At 31.6% G+C, this 12,800-nt stretch overlaps 1 protein-coding gene across 1 annotated transcript in view; it reads right to left on the minus strand.

Annotated features, from left to right (window-relative positions):
• Positions 1 to 12,800, minus strand: part of LOC145725596 (uncharacterized) — a 67,555-nt gene that overhangs the window by 35,877 nt on the left and 18,878 nt on the right. Inside the window, exon 2 of the mRNA XM_081974400.1 lies at positions 1,705 to 1,745. Coding sequence (XP_081830526.1) covers positions 1,705 to 1,744 — 40 coding nt within the window. The 5' untranslated portion in view covers position 1,745. The remainder of the gene's footprint in view (positions 1 to 1,704; positions 1,746 to 12,800) is intronic.

The following is a 12,800-nucleotide window of genomic DNA, read 5'->3' on the forward strand; positions in this document are numbered from 1 at the left end:
ACAGAAAGCTGAATGTTCACAGTTCACACCATTTGCAGCTTATAAATACAATAATTCACACACTTTTCATGTAAATAAAGCCCCACGGTATAATTACGTTTTCCAGTGCTTTCAAGTGTTATTAAATCCTCAATTTCACCAGTACAAAAGCATTGGAACAACAAAATATTGTTGAAAACAAGCAACTTACCGTTTTACATTCGTTAGTAGGTGAAGGTTGTCTTGTTGCCCGCGTTTTAACCATAAGGTGTCTAGTTAGTGGCAAAAATTATATCGTGAGTATTCACTAACCATTATATTATACAGTGTTTTGCTTCGTTGAAACACGAATTAAAAGTGTTCTCACGCAAAATTAACTGTATTTTTTCACTACTAACATGATAGACATTGAGAAATTAGTTTTCTCTACCTTAATAGTCTTAATTGTTGACCTAGGTCAAAATTTGAGTCTAATCTCTAGTTCTAGTCTGGCACAAACACCAGAAAAAAGGAAATATTATTGACCTAGGGAAATAATAATGTCAATGTCTATTAAGACATATGAAATGAATTGGACTTGACAGTTGTTGTTTTGTTGTTATCCTAAGTTTTGTTATTAGTGGAAAAAAACGCTATATTATCCACGGTTTAGACAGCTTTTATTGAACTTACGTCTTAAATCTAGTGATGGATAATATTAATTTACCAGTAAAGTAAATATTTTACTTTACCAGGAAAATTTGACCTGTAAATTACCGGTAAATTACGAATACTGTGTTTCTGAAAATTCAAATTTTGACACCGCTTTTTTCCCTGACTGTACCAAATTTTGTAATGTTTTTTCAGGTTATCGGATAGGATATTTAATGAAGATTCCAAAAATGTGCTAAACATAGTCATTTTCTCACTCTAAGTGTGATTTACAGGCGATTTGGTCCCTAACTGTCCATTCAAACAGTCTTTCTGGCAGTGTATACTTTGCCACCACTTTTCTCCAAGACTTTACCTGATATTGAATAGAAAATTTAATGAGGATTCCAAAAACGTGCTTAAAAACATGATTCGGTTACTCTAATTGGGTTTTACAGGCGATTTTGTCTCTGACTGTTCTTAACAGTACCTATTCAAATTTCACTGATTTATAAATTTTTGCACCAAACAGTTTTTCCTAAATAACTCGGAAACGGTGAAAGTTCCAAAAAAAAATTGCAAGGGACCACAAACGTTTGTAATTAACTGCTTAACCCAACACCGTAAATTTACATGACCGTTATTGCGTCGAGTATACAGGGTGTGCATGAAAATTATGGTGATTGACTGTTCTTGGTCACCCTGCACGCAATTTTGAAAAAAGAATTTTTTGTTCAACACCACTGGAAAGATGAGCTCAAGACGGTTAATTTGAGTGGTTCAACTTCCCTGAACTCCCAAAACGAACCAAGTTACAAAGTGTTCAAATCACAACTTCAACGGATTTGAAAATTTGTTGCTTTAAACTAGTTTTTCCTAATAACTCGGAAACGGTAAAAGTTACCAAAAAAATACAAGAGACCAAAAATGATTCTTATCAACACCTTAACCGAACCTCGTAAATTTACAGGATCGTTTTTGCTTCCAGTATACAGGGGGTGCATGAAAAGTATGGTGATTGACTATCTTTGGTCACCTTGCACGCAATTTTTCATATAAAATTTGTAGTAAAATCGTGTTTTAGCTTCTACTTACCAGCTGACAGTAGAATCCATAGCCCGGGTGGTCTTTTCATTCTGCAATTAAAAGAACAAGAGTAATTAAAATGTGCTGGTTTTAGATGCAACATCTGCGTAAATTAGCAACTAACAATTACCATTTGACATTGCTTACAATCAAGAAATGTCTAAACATCCTTTCGCTTAATTTCCTTTCTTGAATTAGGTGCGGTAATTGAACAATGGTGATGAGGACAACACTTTGATGAAAAGTGATTTTATAGGGTAAGTCGTGATGTTTTAAGTTCATCAGAATATTGCTTTAGGATGGTAATTAATCGTGACAGACACTAAAAGAGCAAGTGGATTACTTACATTCCTTGTTTAAGATAATTTTCTGGTTAATGCATAATAATTATATCAAAAATCATGGACAAAATCTTTTTTTTTTTCAGAAAGTGTGACAAAGGAGCAATCAGAAACTAAAAACAAGATTGACAATGTTAAAATAATTATTTATTTATTGAAAATATTACTTTATTATTTAAATACAGGGTGGTCCAGTTTTAAGTGGCAATAATTCACCATTTGATAGCTAATCAACAAATAAGTTGACTTGCATTATGTAATTTTTCTGAAAAAGGTTTCCGAAGGAAGATACAGTCCTCCAAATTTCAATTTAAAAAATCGTTTTATAGTTTAAAACTGAACATCCAAGACTTGTGAAAGTCCAAATTTGTACTGAATAGTCTAAAAACTTTTTTACTACTAGGAATGGTCTTATGATTCGCTTTCTCAGACTGCCATCCTGGTTGAGTGTCTGAAACTGGCATTCAAGAACTAAAAAAAGTCCGGAAATCAAGACAAAGATTGTATTGTGCATGAAACTCATTTTTTACTACTAAAAATAGTATAAAAGTTGACTTTTAATGCTAGAACGGACCTTACTAGGACTAAAGAGAGTCCAAAAGTATATTTTCAAAACTTTAATTGGTGTACAACTCAATTTTCTGGATTGGACAACAAGTCTAGAAGTAAATTAAATTTTCGGACTATTTTATTTCTAAAAATTAGTTCTCAAGACTATTATTGTAGCATTTGGTACCAACATTTCCTACTTTTATTACTGAAGAAACTTGACTTTTGGAAATAGTCTTAAACTTGATTTTTCAGTCTTAAAAAGCACTAAAAACAGTCTGAATTTCTTAGAGATGCTTCAATTTATTGCACCTATGAGTGTAGAAGTCAATTTAATAGTGAAGAAGCTTGAAATAACATTTTCAAGATTATGGTCAGTGGACAAACTGGCTTTTAGGCGTGATAAGTCAAAAACTTTGAAAAGATAGTCTTGAAACTCGATTTGAGGCACTGAAAACAGCCTTAAAACACTAAAAACAATCTAGTTTATTTAGAAATATCCGAATTTTTAGCACTGAGGTGTCTAGAAGTCGATTTAATAGTGACAAAGCTTGGAATTTTAAGTCTATGAAGAATGTAAAAATTGTTTTTTAAGTTTGCTATATCAATAACTTGGTGAAGATAGTCTTGAAACTCGATTTTCCAAGCTGAAAGCAGTTTTGAAGCACTAAAATAGTCCAGAATTCGAAGAAAATTAAAAGCAAAGTAAAAAGCACGAAAAGTTCGTTTTCAAGACAATTTTCATGAATCTAATGTTAATGTCCTGCATCTAAGACTATTTTCAAGACTAAAATATTGAAATTTGTCTTCAAATTATGAAAACTTACTTCAAATGCAAATTTTAAGCTTCTGATGTCACTTTTCATTAGTAGAAGTATTTTTTAAACTTCTTAAGTGAATTTTCCGTTTCCAAGACAATTTTTAAGTTGGGTTGGGTTAGTTTTGGGTCTTTGACCGTAATAACGTGTAATAAAGTGCTTGTTCCAAATTTGATCAATATTGCTCCAACGGTCTGACAGTTATGACAAAAAAATCGATTTTTTAAACCGAAATTTGAAGGACTGTATTTTCTTTAGGAAGCACTTTTCAGGAAAATTACATAATGAATGTCAACTTATTTTTTAATTGGCTATGGATTGGTGAATTATTGACATTTAAAACTGGACCACCCTGTATATTACAATATTTTTATTTAGTGATATTGCTAATATTTTTTGTTTTTGTCTTCTGGATTTTCAGAAATTAACATTTTTTTTGTACTCTTTATGTAATTACATATGCAGTGCCAGTAGGAATATTTACTTTTTTATGTAGTATCTGGAATTGATACTATAAAAAGCAAATCACGCTTCCTGTATATGCTTTTTGAACACCCTGAAAACCTAAAAAACTACAACAACGACTACGAACATTTCGAATATCCAGAAAACGGTTAGAGTTTTTGGTAATTTTGCAAGAAACCAAAAATGTTTAGAATGGCTTTCCACATCTAGTGAACTAGGTTTATACCCACTTAGAATCGGATAAACGCAGTCACAACTGGCAGAATGTTAATTTGAAATTTAACTGTGGGTTTTTTGTTTTTTTAACACCCTGTATATGTTCAATCATTTTGCGATTAGCACAAAGTCAAAAAGTAGTTTAAGACGAACATTTTAAGATTAGTACAGTCTTTGTAACCCAAAAAATGGCGGAGATACAAAATTTGTATGCGATTTCCAAAAAAGAGTATAACATTTCGAATATCTAGAAAACGGTTAGAGTTTTTGGTAATTTTGCAAGAGACCAAAAATGTTTAGAATGGCTTTCCGCATCTAGTGAACTAGGTTTATACCCACTTGGAATCGGATAAACGCAGTCAGAACTGGCAGAATGTTAATTTGAAATTTAACTGTGGGTTTTTTGTTTTTTGAACACCCTATATATGTTCAATCATTTTGCGGTTAGCACAAAGTTAAAAAGTAGTTTAAGACGAACATTTTAAGATTTGTACAGTCTCTGTAACCCAAAAAATGGCGGAGATACAAAATTTGTATGCAATTTCCAAAAAAGAGTGTAACATTTCGAATATCTAGAAAACGGTTAGAGTTTTTGGTAATTTTGCAAGAAACCAAAAATGTTTAGAATAATTTTCCACATCTAGTGAACTAGGTTTATACCCACTTAGAATCGGATAAATGCAGTCACAACTGGCAGAATGTTAATTTAAAATTTAACTGTGGGTTTTTTGTTTTTTGAACACCCTGTATATGTTCAATCATTTTGCGGTTAGCACAAAGTCAAAAAGTAGTTTAAGACGAACATTTTAAGATTTGTACAGAGTCTGTAACCCAAAAAATGGCGGAGATACAAAATTTGTATGCGATTTCCAAAAAAGAGTATAACATTTCGAATATCTAGAAAACGGTTAGAGTTTTTGGTAATTTTGCAAGAAACCAAAAATATTTAGAATGACTTTCCACATCTAGTGAACTAGGTTTATACCCACTTAGAATCGGATAAATGCAGTCACAACTGGCAGAATGTTAATTTAAAATTTAACTGTGGGTTTTTTGTTTTTTGAACACCCTGTATATGTTCAATCATTTTGCGGTTAGCACAAAGTCAAAAAGTAGTTTAAGACGAACATTTTAAGATTTGTACAGAGTCTGTAACCCAAAAAATGGCGGAGATACAAAATTTGTATGCAATTTCCAAAAAAGAGTATAACATTTCGAATCTCTAGAAAACGGTTAGAGTTTTGGTAATTTTGCAAGAAACCAAAAATGTTTAGAATGATTTTCGACATCTAGTGAACTAGGTTTATACCCACTTAGAATCGAAAAAACGCAGTCACAGCTGGCAGAATGTTAATTTGAAATTTAACTGTGGGTTTTTCGTTTTTTGAACACCCTGTATATGTTCAATAATTTTGCGGTTAGCACAAAGTCAAAAAGTAGTTTAAGACGAACATTTTAAGATTAGTACAGTCTCTGTAACCCAAAAAATGGCGGAGATACAAAATTTGTATGCAATTTCCAAAAAAGAGTATAACATTTCGAATATCTAGAAAACGGTTATAGTTTTGGTAATTTTGCAAGAGACCAAAAATGTTTAGAATGGCTTTCCACATCTAGTGAACTAGGTTTATACCCACTTGGAATCGGATAAACGCAGTCACAACTGGCAGAATGTTAATTTGAAATTTAACTGTGGGTTTTTTGTTTTTTAAACACCCTGTATATGTTCAATCATTTTGCGGTTAGCACAAAGTCAAAAAGTAGTTTAAGACGAACATTTTAAGATTTGTACAGTCTCTGTAACCCAAAAAATGGCGGAGATACAAAATTTATATGCAATTTCCAAAAAAGAGTATAACATTTCGAATATCTAGAAAACGGTTATAGTTTTGGTAATTTTGCAAGAGACCAAAAATGTTTAGAATGGCTTTCCACATCTAGTGAACTAGGTTTATACCCACTTAGAATCGGATAAACGCAGTCACAACGCAGAATGTTAATTTTAAATTTAACTGTGGATTTTTTGTTTTTTAAACACCCTGTATATGTTCAATCATTTAGCGGTTAGCACAAAGTCAAAAAGTAGTTTAAGACGAACATTATTATAAGATTTGTACAGTCTCTGTAACCCAAAAAATGGCGGAATAAACAAAATTTGTATGCGATTTCCAAAAAAGAGTATAACAATTCGAATATCCAGAAAACGGTTAGAGTTTTTGGTAATTTTGCAAGAGACCAAAAATGTTTGGAATGACTTTCTACATCTAGTGAACTAGGTTTATACCCACTTAGAATCGGATAAACGCAGTCACAACTGGCAGAACGTTAATTTGAAATTTAACTGTGTTTTTTTTGTTTTTTGAACACCCTGTATATGTTCCATCATTTTGCGGTTAGCACAAAGTTAAAAAGTAGTTTAAGACGAACATTTTAAGATTAGTACAGACTCTGTAACCCAAAAAATGGCGGAGATACAAAATTTGTATGCAATTTCCAAAAAAGAGTATAACATTTCGAATATCTAGAAAACGGTTAGAGTTTTTGGTAATTTTGCAAGAAACCAAAAATGTTTAGAATGATTTTCCACATCTAGTGAACTAGGTTTATACCCACTTAGAATCGAATAAACGCAGTCACAACTGGCAGAACGTTAATTTGAAATTTAACTGTGGATTTTTTGTTTTTTAAACACCCTGTATATGTTCCATCATTTTGCGGTTAGCACAAAGTTAAAAAGTAGTTTATGACGAACATTTTAAGATTAGTACAGTCTCTGTAACCCAAAAAATGGCGGAGATACGAAATTTGTATGCAATTTCCAAAAAAGAGTATAACATTTCGAATATCTAGAAAACGGTTAGAGTTTTTGGTAATTTTGCAAGAAACCAAAAATATTTAGAATGATTTTTCACATCTAGTGAACTAGGTTTATACCCACTTAGAATCGGATAAACGCAGTTACAACTGGCAGAATGTTAATTTGAAATTTAACTTTGGGTTTTTTGTTTTTTGAACGCCCTGTATATGTTCAATAATTTTACGGTTAGCACAAAGTTAAAAAGTAGTTTAAGACGAACATTTTAATATTTGTATAGAGTCTGTAAACCAAAAAATTACGGAGATATAAAATTTGTATGCAATTTCCAAAAAAGAGTATAACATTTCGAATATCTAGAAAACGGTTATAGTTTTGGTAATTTTGCAAGAGACCAAAAATGTTTAGAATGGCTTTCCACATCTAGTGAACTAGGTTTATACCCACTTAGAATCGGATAAACGCAGTCACAACTGGCAGAATGTTAATTTGAAATTTAACTGTGGATTTTTTGTTTTTTGAACACTGTATATGTTCAATCATTTTGCGGTTAGCACAAAGTCAAAAAGTAGTTTAAGACGAACATTTTAAGATTTGTACAGAGTCTGTAACCCAAAAAATGGCGGAAATACAAAATTTGTATGCAATTTCCAAAAAAGAGTATAACATTTCGAATATCTAGAAAACGGTTAGAGTTTTGGTAATTTTGCAAAAAACCAAAAATGTTTAGAATGATTTTCCACATCTAGTGAACTAGGTTTATACCCACTTAGAAACGGATAAACGCAGTCACAACTGGCAGAACGTTAATTTGAAATTTAACTGTGGGTTTTTTGTTTTTTGAACACCCTGTATATGTTCAATCATTTTGCGGTTAGCACAAAGCCAAAAAGTAGTTTAAGACGAACATTTTAAGATTAGTACAGTCTCTGTAACCCAAAAAATGGCGGAAATACAAAATTTGTATGCAATTTCCAAAAAAGAGTATAACATTTCGAATATCTAGAAAACGGTTAGAGTTTTGGTAATTTTGCAAAAAACCAAAAATGTTTAGAATGATTTTCCACATCTAGTGAACTAGGTTTATACCCACTTAGAAACGGATAAACGCAGTCACAACTGGCAGAATGTTAATTTAAAATTTAACTGTGGGTTTTTTGTTTTTTGAACACCCTGTATATGTTCAATCATTTTGCGGTTAGCACAAAGTCAAAAAGTAGTTTAAGACGAACATTTTAAGATTTGTACAGTCTCTGTAACCCAAAAAATGGCGGAGATACAAAATTTATATGCAATTTCCAAAAAAGAGTATAACATTTCGAATATCTAGAAAACGGTTATAGTTTTGGTAATTTTGCAAGAAACCAAAAATGTTTAGAATGGCTTTCCACATCTAGTGAATTAGGTTTATACCCACTTAAAATCGGATAAACGCAGTCATAACTGGCAGAATGTTAATTTGAAATTTAACTGTAGATTTTTTGTTTTTTGAACAGCCTGTATATGTTTAATTGTGCTGCGGTTGGCACGAAGTAAAATATCAGTTCAAGACGCACATTTTGACCTTTTTACAGTTGCTGAAACCCCAAAACGGCGAATATTTCGGAAACAGGTAGAGTTACAGAAATTTTGCAAAAATGTTCAGAGTGATTTGTTACACCCAGTGGACTGGGTTTACACCCGCTTAAAACCGTGTAAACTCGGTGAAAACATTTTTTGTTTTTTACACCCTTGAACTTTAAAACTCGAAGCAAAGCGGAAAATTGTTAACGGGTGCAAAAATTGCACTTTCTTCCCTAGTTGCGCAAATAACTTGGGACACCCTATATTATCTAACACAACATTTCTACTTGTAATTTAAAAGGCATGCGTTGCTGTAATCCCGTTAAGCTTTACATATTACTAATTGTAATGCTTCGATTGTCACATTATCTTTATGTAATACTATACTCCTTTTGCGGTCCCTTCCTTATGTTACTGTTGCGCTAACCCACATTTTGTAACCTAGAATCTCAATCCATAATTATATGTTTTTCCATATTTAGTATGTATTTTTGTTGAATTCACGTCGTTACAGTACCTACAGTGCCACAAAAAAAAATGTTTTCCTTGTGTATGTCTCTAATTGTGTCTTTGGTTGGCATTAGTAAATGTCGTACATTATGGCAAATTCAAAGCAAAAACCGATAACGTAACAATGTAATAGAAAGGTTAGGTTAGGTTAGGTTATGTTAGTTATTTTTGACAACTGACTTCATTTTATAATAAAGAAAACTTAACCATTTTCAAAAAAAAACCCTACTAAATTAATTACAAAATTTGCAATTCACTTAAAAAAAAACTTATCAAAATTATTTAGGTTGGAAAATATTAAATAAAGAAAAATGTCAAAAACTAATGGTTTTAATTATTTTTTAATGGTGATTTTAAAGAAATTCTTGTTTGTGGTCTATGGCAAAATAGAAAATTGCATTTAATCTCTTTTATTAGTTAAGATATTAGAGGATCAACAAGAATTTAACAATAATTTTATTGTTTGGTAATGTTGAAACAATGTTTTTGGACTGATATACGAAGAGCCAAAGAGAATACCGATTAATGTCCAAAAAAGTGCTTTCTAAGAAAATTCCAAATTATTGTAAAACTTTTTCTGGAGACATCACATAAATAAAGACAAAAACAAAATTTGACTGCCAAGTTGAATAACACAAAGTCGTCTCCACAGCAAATCGTTATCACCATCTGCTTAGCACCACCATGTTATCAATTCGTCCATTTCCACCTAGGCAACCAACTCGACAGCAAACGGTAATAATCACGTTATTCCTAAAAATTTTTATAATTTTCCAAAATGTCTAAGAATTTTCCATTCACTAAGGTTCATCAACTACATAATGTAGTTTTTTTAAATTATTATTTTAAAGTGGTTCTTAGGATGTTTGTGCTAGTGGTTTTTTTCTGCTGCACATTTCCAGCTGTAATTCAGAAAGAGACAAGTGTAATTTAGTTTAACTTTTAACCTAAACTGTGTTATTTTTTCATAACATTCATTGTGTTATAAAGTATATTAATTTATTAAAGTGCCTTGGAGTTTTGGCTTTGGTAATTTTATCCACAGATAAAGTATTTTATGGAATTACCTTTAAATGTTCTGAATTTCATTTAATGGTTTCGGAATTTAAATAGATTTTTTCCGAATTGCCCTTCTGAATTGCAGTTGCTTATTCTGAGTTCCGCTTGACCTTTTCTGAATCTCACTTGACCTAATCTGAACTACATTTGGAAATGGTGTAGAATGACAGCTAGTTGATGATACCGTTTAACAAGGTAGGCTTTTTTGGATTTTGTTAATGTATCACCTTATAAGAAGTGTTCTTCTAGCCTCTGAAGATGAGCTGCTTCTGTGCTCAAAACATGTAAATTTACTGTGGAAAGGACTTTGTGTTGTTCAACCACTCCTGTCCAGTCTACTTCAAATCAACTTAGTGAAAAATGGACTTCATTTTTCAAAATTTTACTCCATTCTGGACGTTTTTGGTCTCTAGCAAACTTTCTGTATTTCTACACCATTTCTAGCTGTAATTCAGAAAGAGTCAAGTGTAATTTAGAATGGTTAAATGTAATTCAGAAAATGTAAAGAATAATTCAGCAGGCAACTCTAATTTAGAAATTGTTAATTGCAATTCAAACAGTAAAACTCACTTGAATTTGTAACAATTGTGTAATTTTTTCATAACATTCATTTTATTAAAGTATTTTAAGTGTCTTGGAGTTTCGGCTTTGGTAATTTTATCCACAGATAATGTATTTTATGGAATTGCCTTTAAATGTTTTGAATTTCATTTAATGGTTTCGGAATTTAAATAGATTTTTTCCGAATTGCAGTTGCTTATTCTGAATTCCGCTTGACCTTTTCTGAATCTCACTTGGCCTATCCTGAACTACATTTGGAAATGGTGTAGTATGACAGCTAGTTGATGATACCGTTTAACAAGGTAGGCTTTTTTGGATTTTGTTAATGTATCACCTTATAACAAGTGTTCTTATAGCCTCTGAAGATGAGCTGCTTCTGCGCTCAAAACATGTAAATTTACTGTGGAGACGACTTTGTGTTGTTCAACCACTCCTGTCCAGTCTACTTCAAATCACCTTAGTGAAAAATGGACTTCATTCTTCAAAATTTTACTCCATTCTGGACGTTTTTGGTCTCTAGCAAAATTTCCGAATTTCTACACCATTTCTAGTTGTAATTCAGAAAGAGTCAAGTGTAATTTAAAATGGTTAAATGTAATTCAGAAAATGTAAAGAATAATTCAGCAGGCAACTGTAATTCAGAAATTGTTAATTACAATTCAGAAAGTATATCAAGTAAAACTCACTTGAATTTGTAACAATTGTGTAATTTTTTCATAACATTCATTTTATTAAAGTATTTTAAGTGTCTTGGAGTTTCGGCTTTGGTAATTTTATCCATAGATAAAGTATTTTATGGAATTACCTTTAAATGTTCTGAATTTCATTTAATGGTTTCGGAATTTAAATATATTTTTTCCGAATTACACTTCTGAATTGCAGTTGCTTATTCTGAATTCCGCTTGACCTTTTCTGAATCTCACTTGGCCTATCATGAACTACATTTGGAAATTGTGTAGAATGACAGCTAGTTGATGATACCGTTTAACAAGGTAGGCTTTTTTGGATTTTGTTAATGTATCACCTTATAAGAAGTGTTCTTCTAGCCTCTGAAGATGAGCTGCTTCTGCGCTCGAAACATATAAATTTACTGTGGAGACGACTTTGTGTTGTTCAACCACTCCTGTCCAGTCTACTTCAAATCAACTTAGTGAAAAATGGACTTCATTCTTCAAAATTTTACTTCATTCTGGACGTTTTTGGTCTCTAGCAAAATTTCCGTATTTCTACACCATTTCTAGTTGTAATTCAGAAAGAGTCAAGTGTAATTCAGAATAGTCCTATAAAATTCAGAAAGAGTAAAGTGTAATTTAGAATGGTTAAATGTAATTCAGAAAATGTTAATTGCAATTCAGAAAGTATATCAAGTAAAACTCACTTTAGTTTGTAACAATTGTGTAATTTTTTCATAACATTCATTTTATTAAAGTATTTTAAGTGTCTTGGAGTTTTGGCTTTGGTAATTTTATCCACAGATAAAGTATTTTATGGAATTGCCTTTAAATGTTCTGAATTTCATTTACTGGTTTCGGAATTTAAATAGATTTTTTCCGAATTGCCCTTCTGAATTACAGTTGCTTATTCTGAGTTCCGCTTGACCTTTTCTGAATCTCACTTGACCTAATCTGAACTACATTTGGAAATGGTGTAGAATGACAGCTAGTTGATGATACCGTTTAACAAGGTAGGCTTTTTTGGATTTTGTTAATGTATCACCTTATAAGAAGTGTTCTTCTAGCCTCTGAAGATGAGCTGCTTCTGCGCTCGAAACATGTAAATTTACTGTGGAGACGACTTTGTGTTGTTCAACCACTTCTGTCCAGTCTACTTCAAATCAACTTAGGGAAAAATGGACTTCATTCTTCAAAATTTTACTCCATTCCGGACGTTTTTGGTCTCTAGCAAAATTTCCGTATTTCTACACCATTTCTAGCTGTAATTCAGAAAGAGTCAAGTGTAATTTAGAATGGTTAAATGTAATTCAGAAAATGTAAAGAGTAATTCAGAAATTGTTAATTGCAATTCAGAAAGTATATCAAGTAACACTCACTTTAATTTGTAACAATTGTGTAATTTTTTCATAACATTCATTTTATTAAAGTATTTTAAGTGTTTTGGAGTTTCGGCTTTGGTAATTTTATCCATAGATAAAGTATTTTATGGAATTACCTTTAAATGTTCTGAATTTCATTTAATGGTTTCGGAATT

This window comes from Ips typographus, linkage group LG2, assembly GCF_016097725.1.
Source record: "Ips typographus isolate SLU linkage group LG2, UJ_Ityp_2.0, whole genome shotgun sequence".
NCBI lineage: Eukaryota > Metazoa > Arthropoda > Insecta > Coleoptera > Curculionidae > Ips > Ips typographus.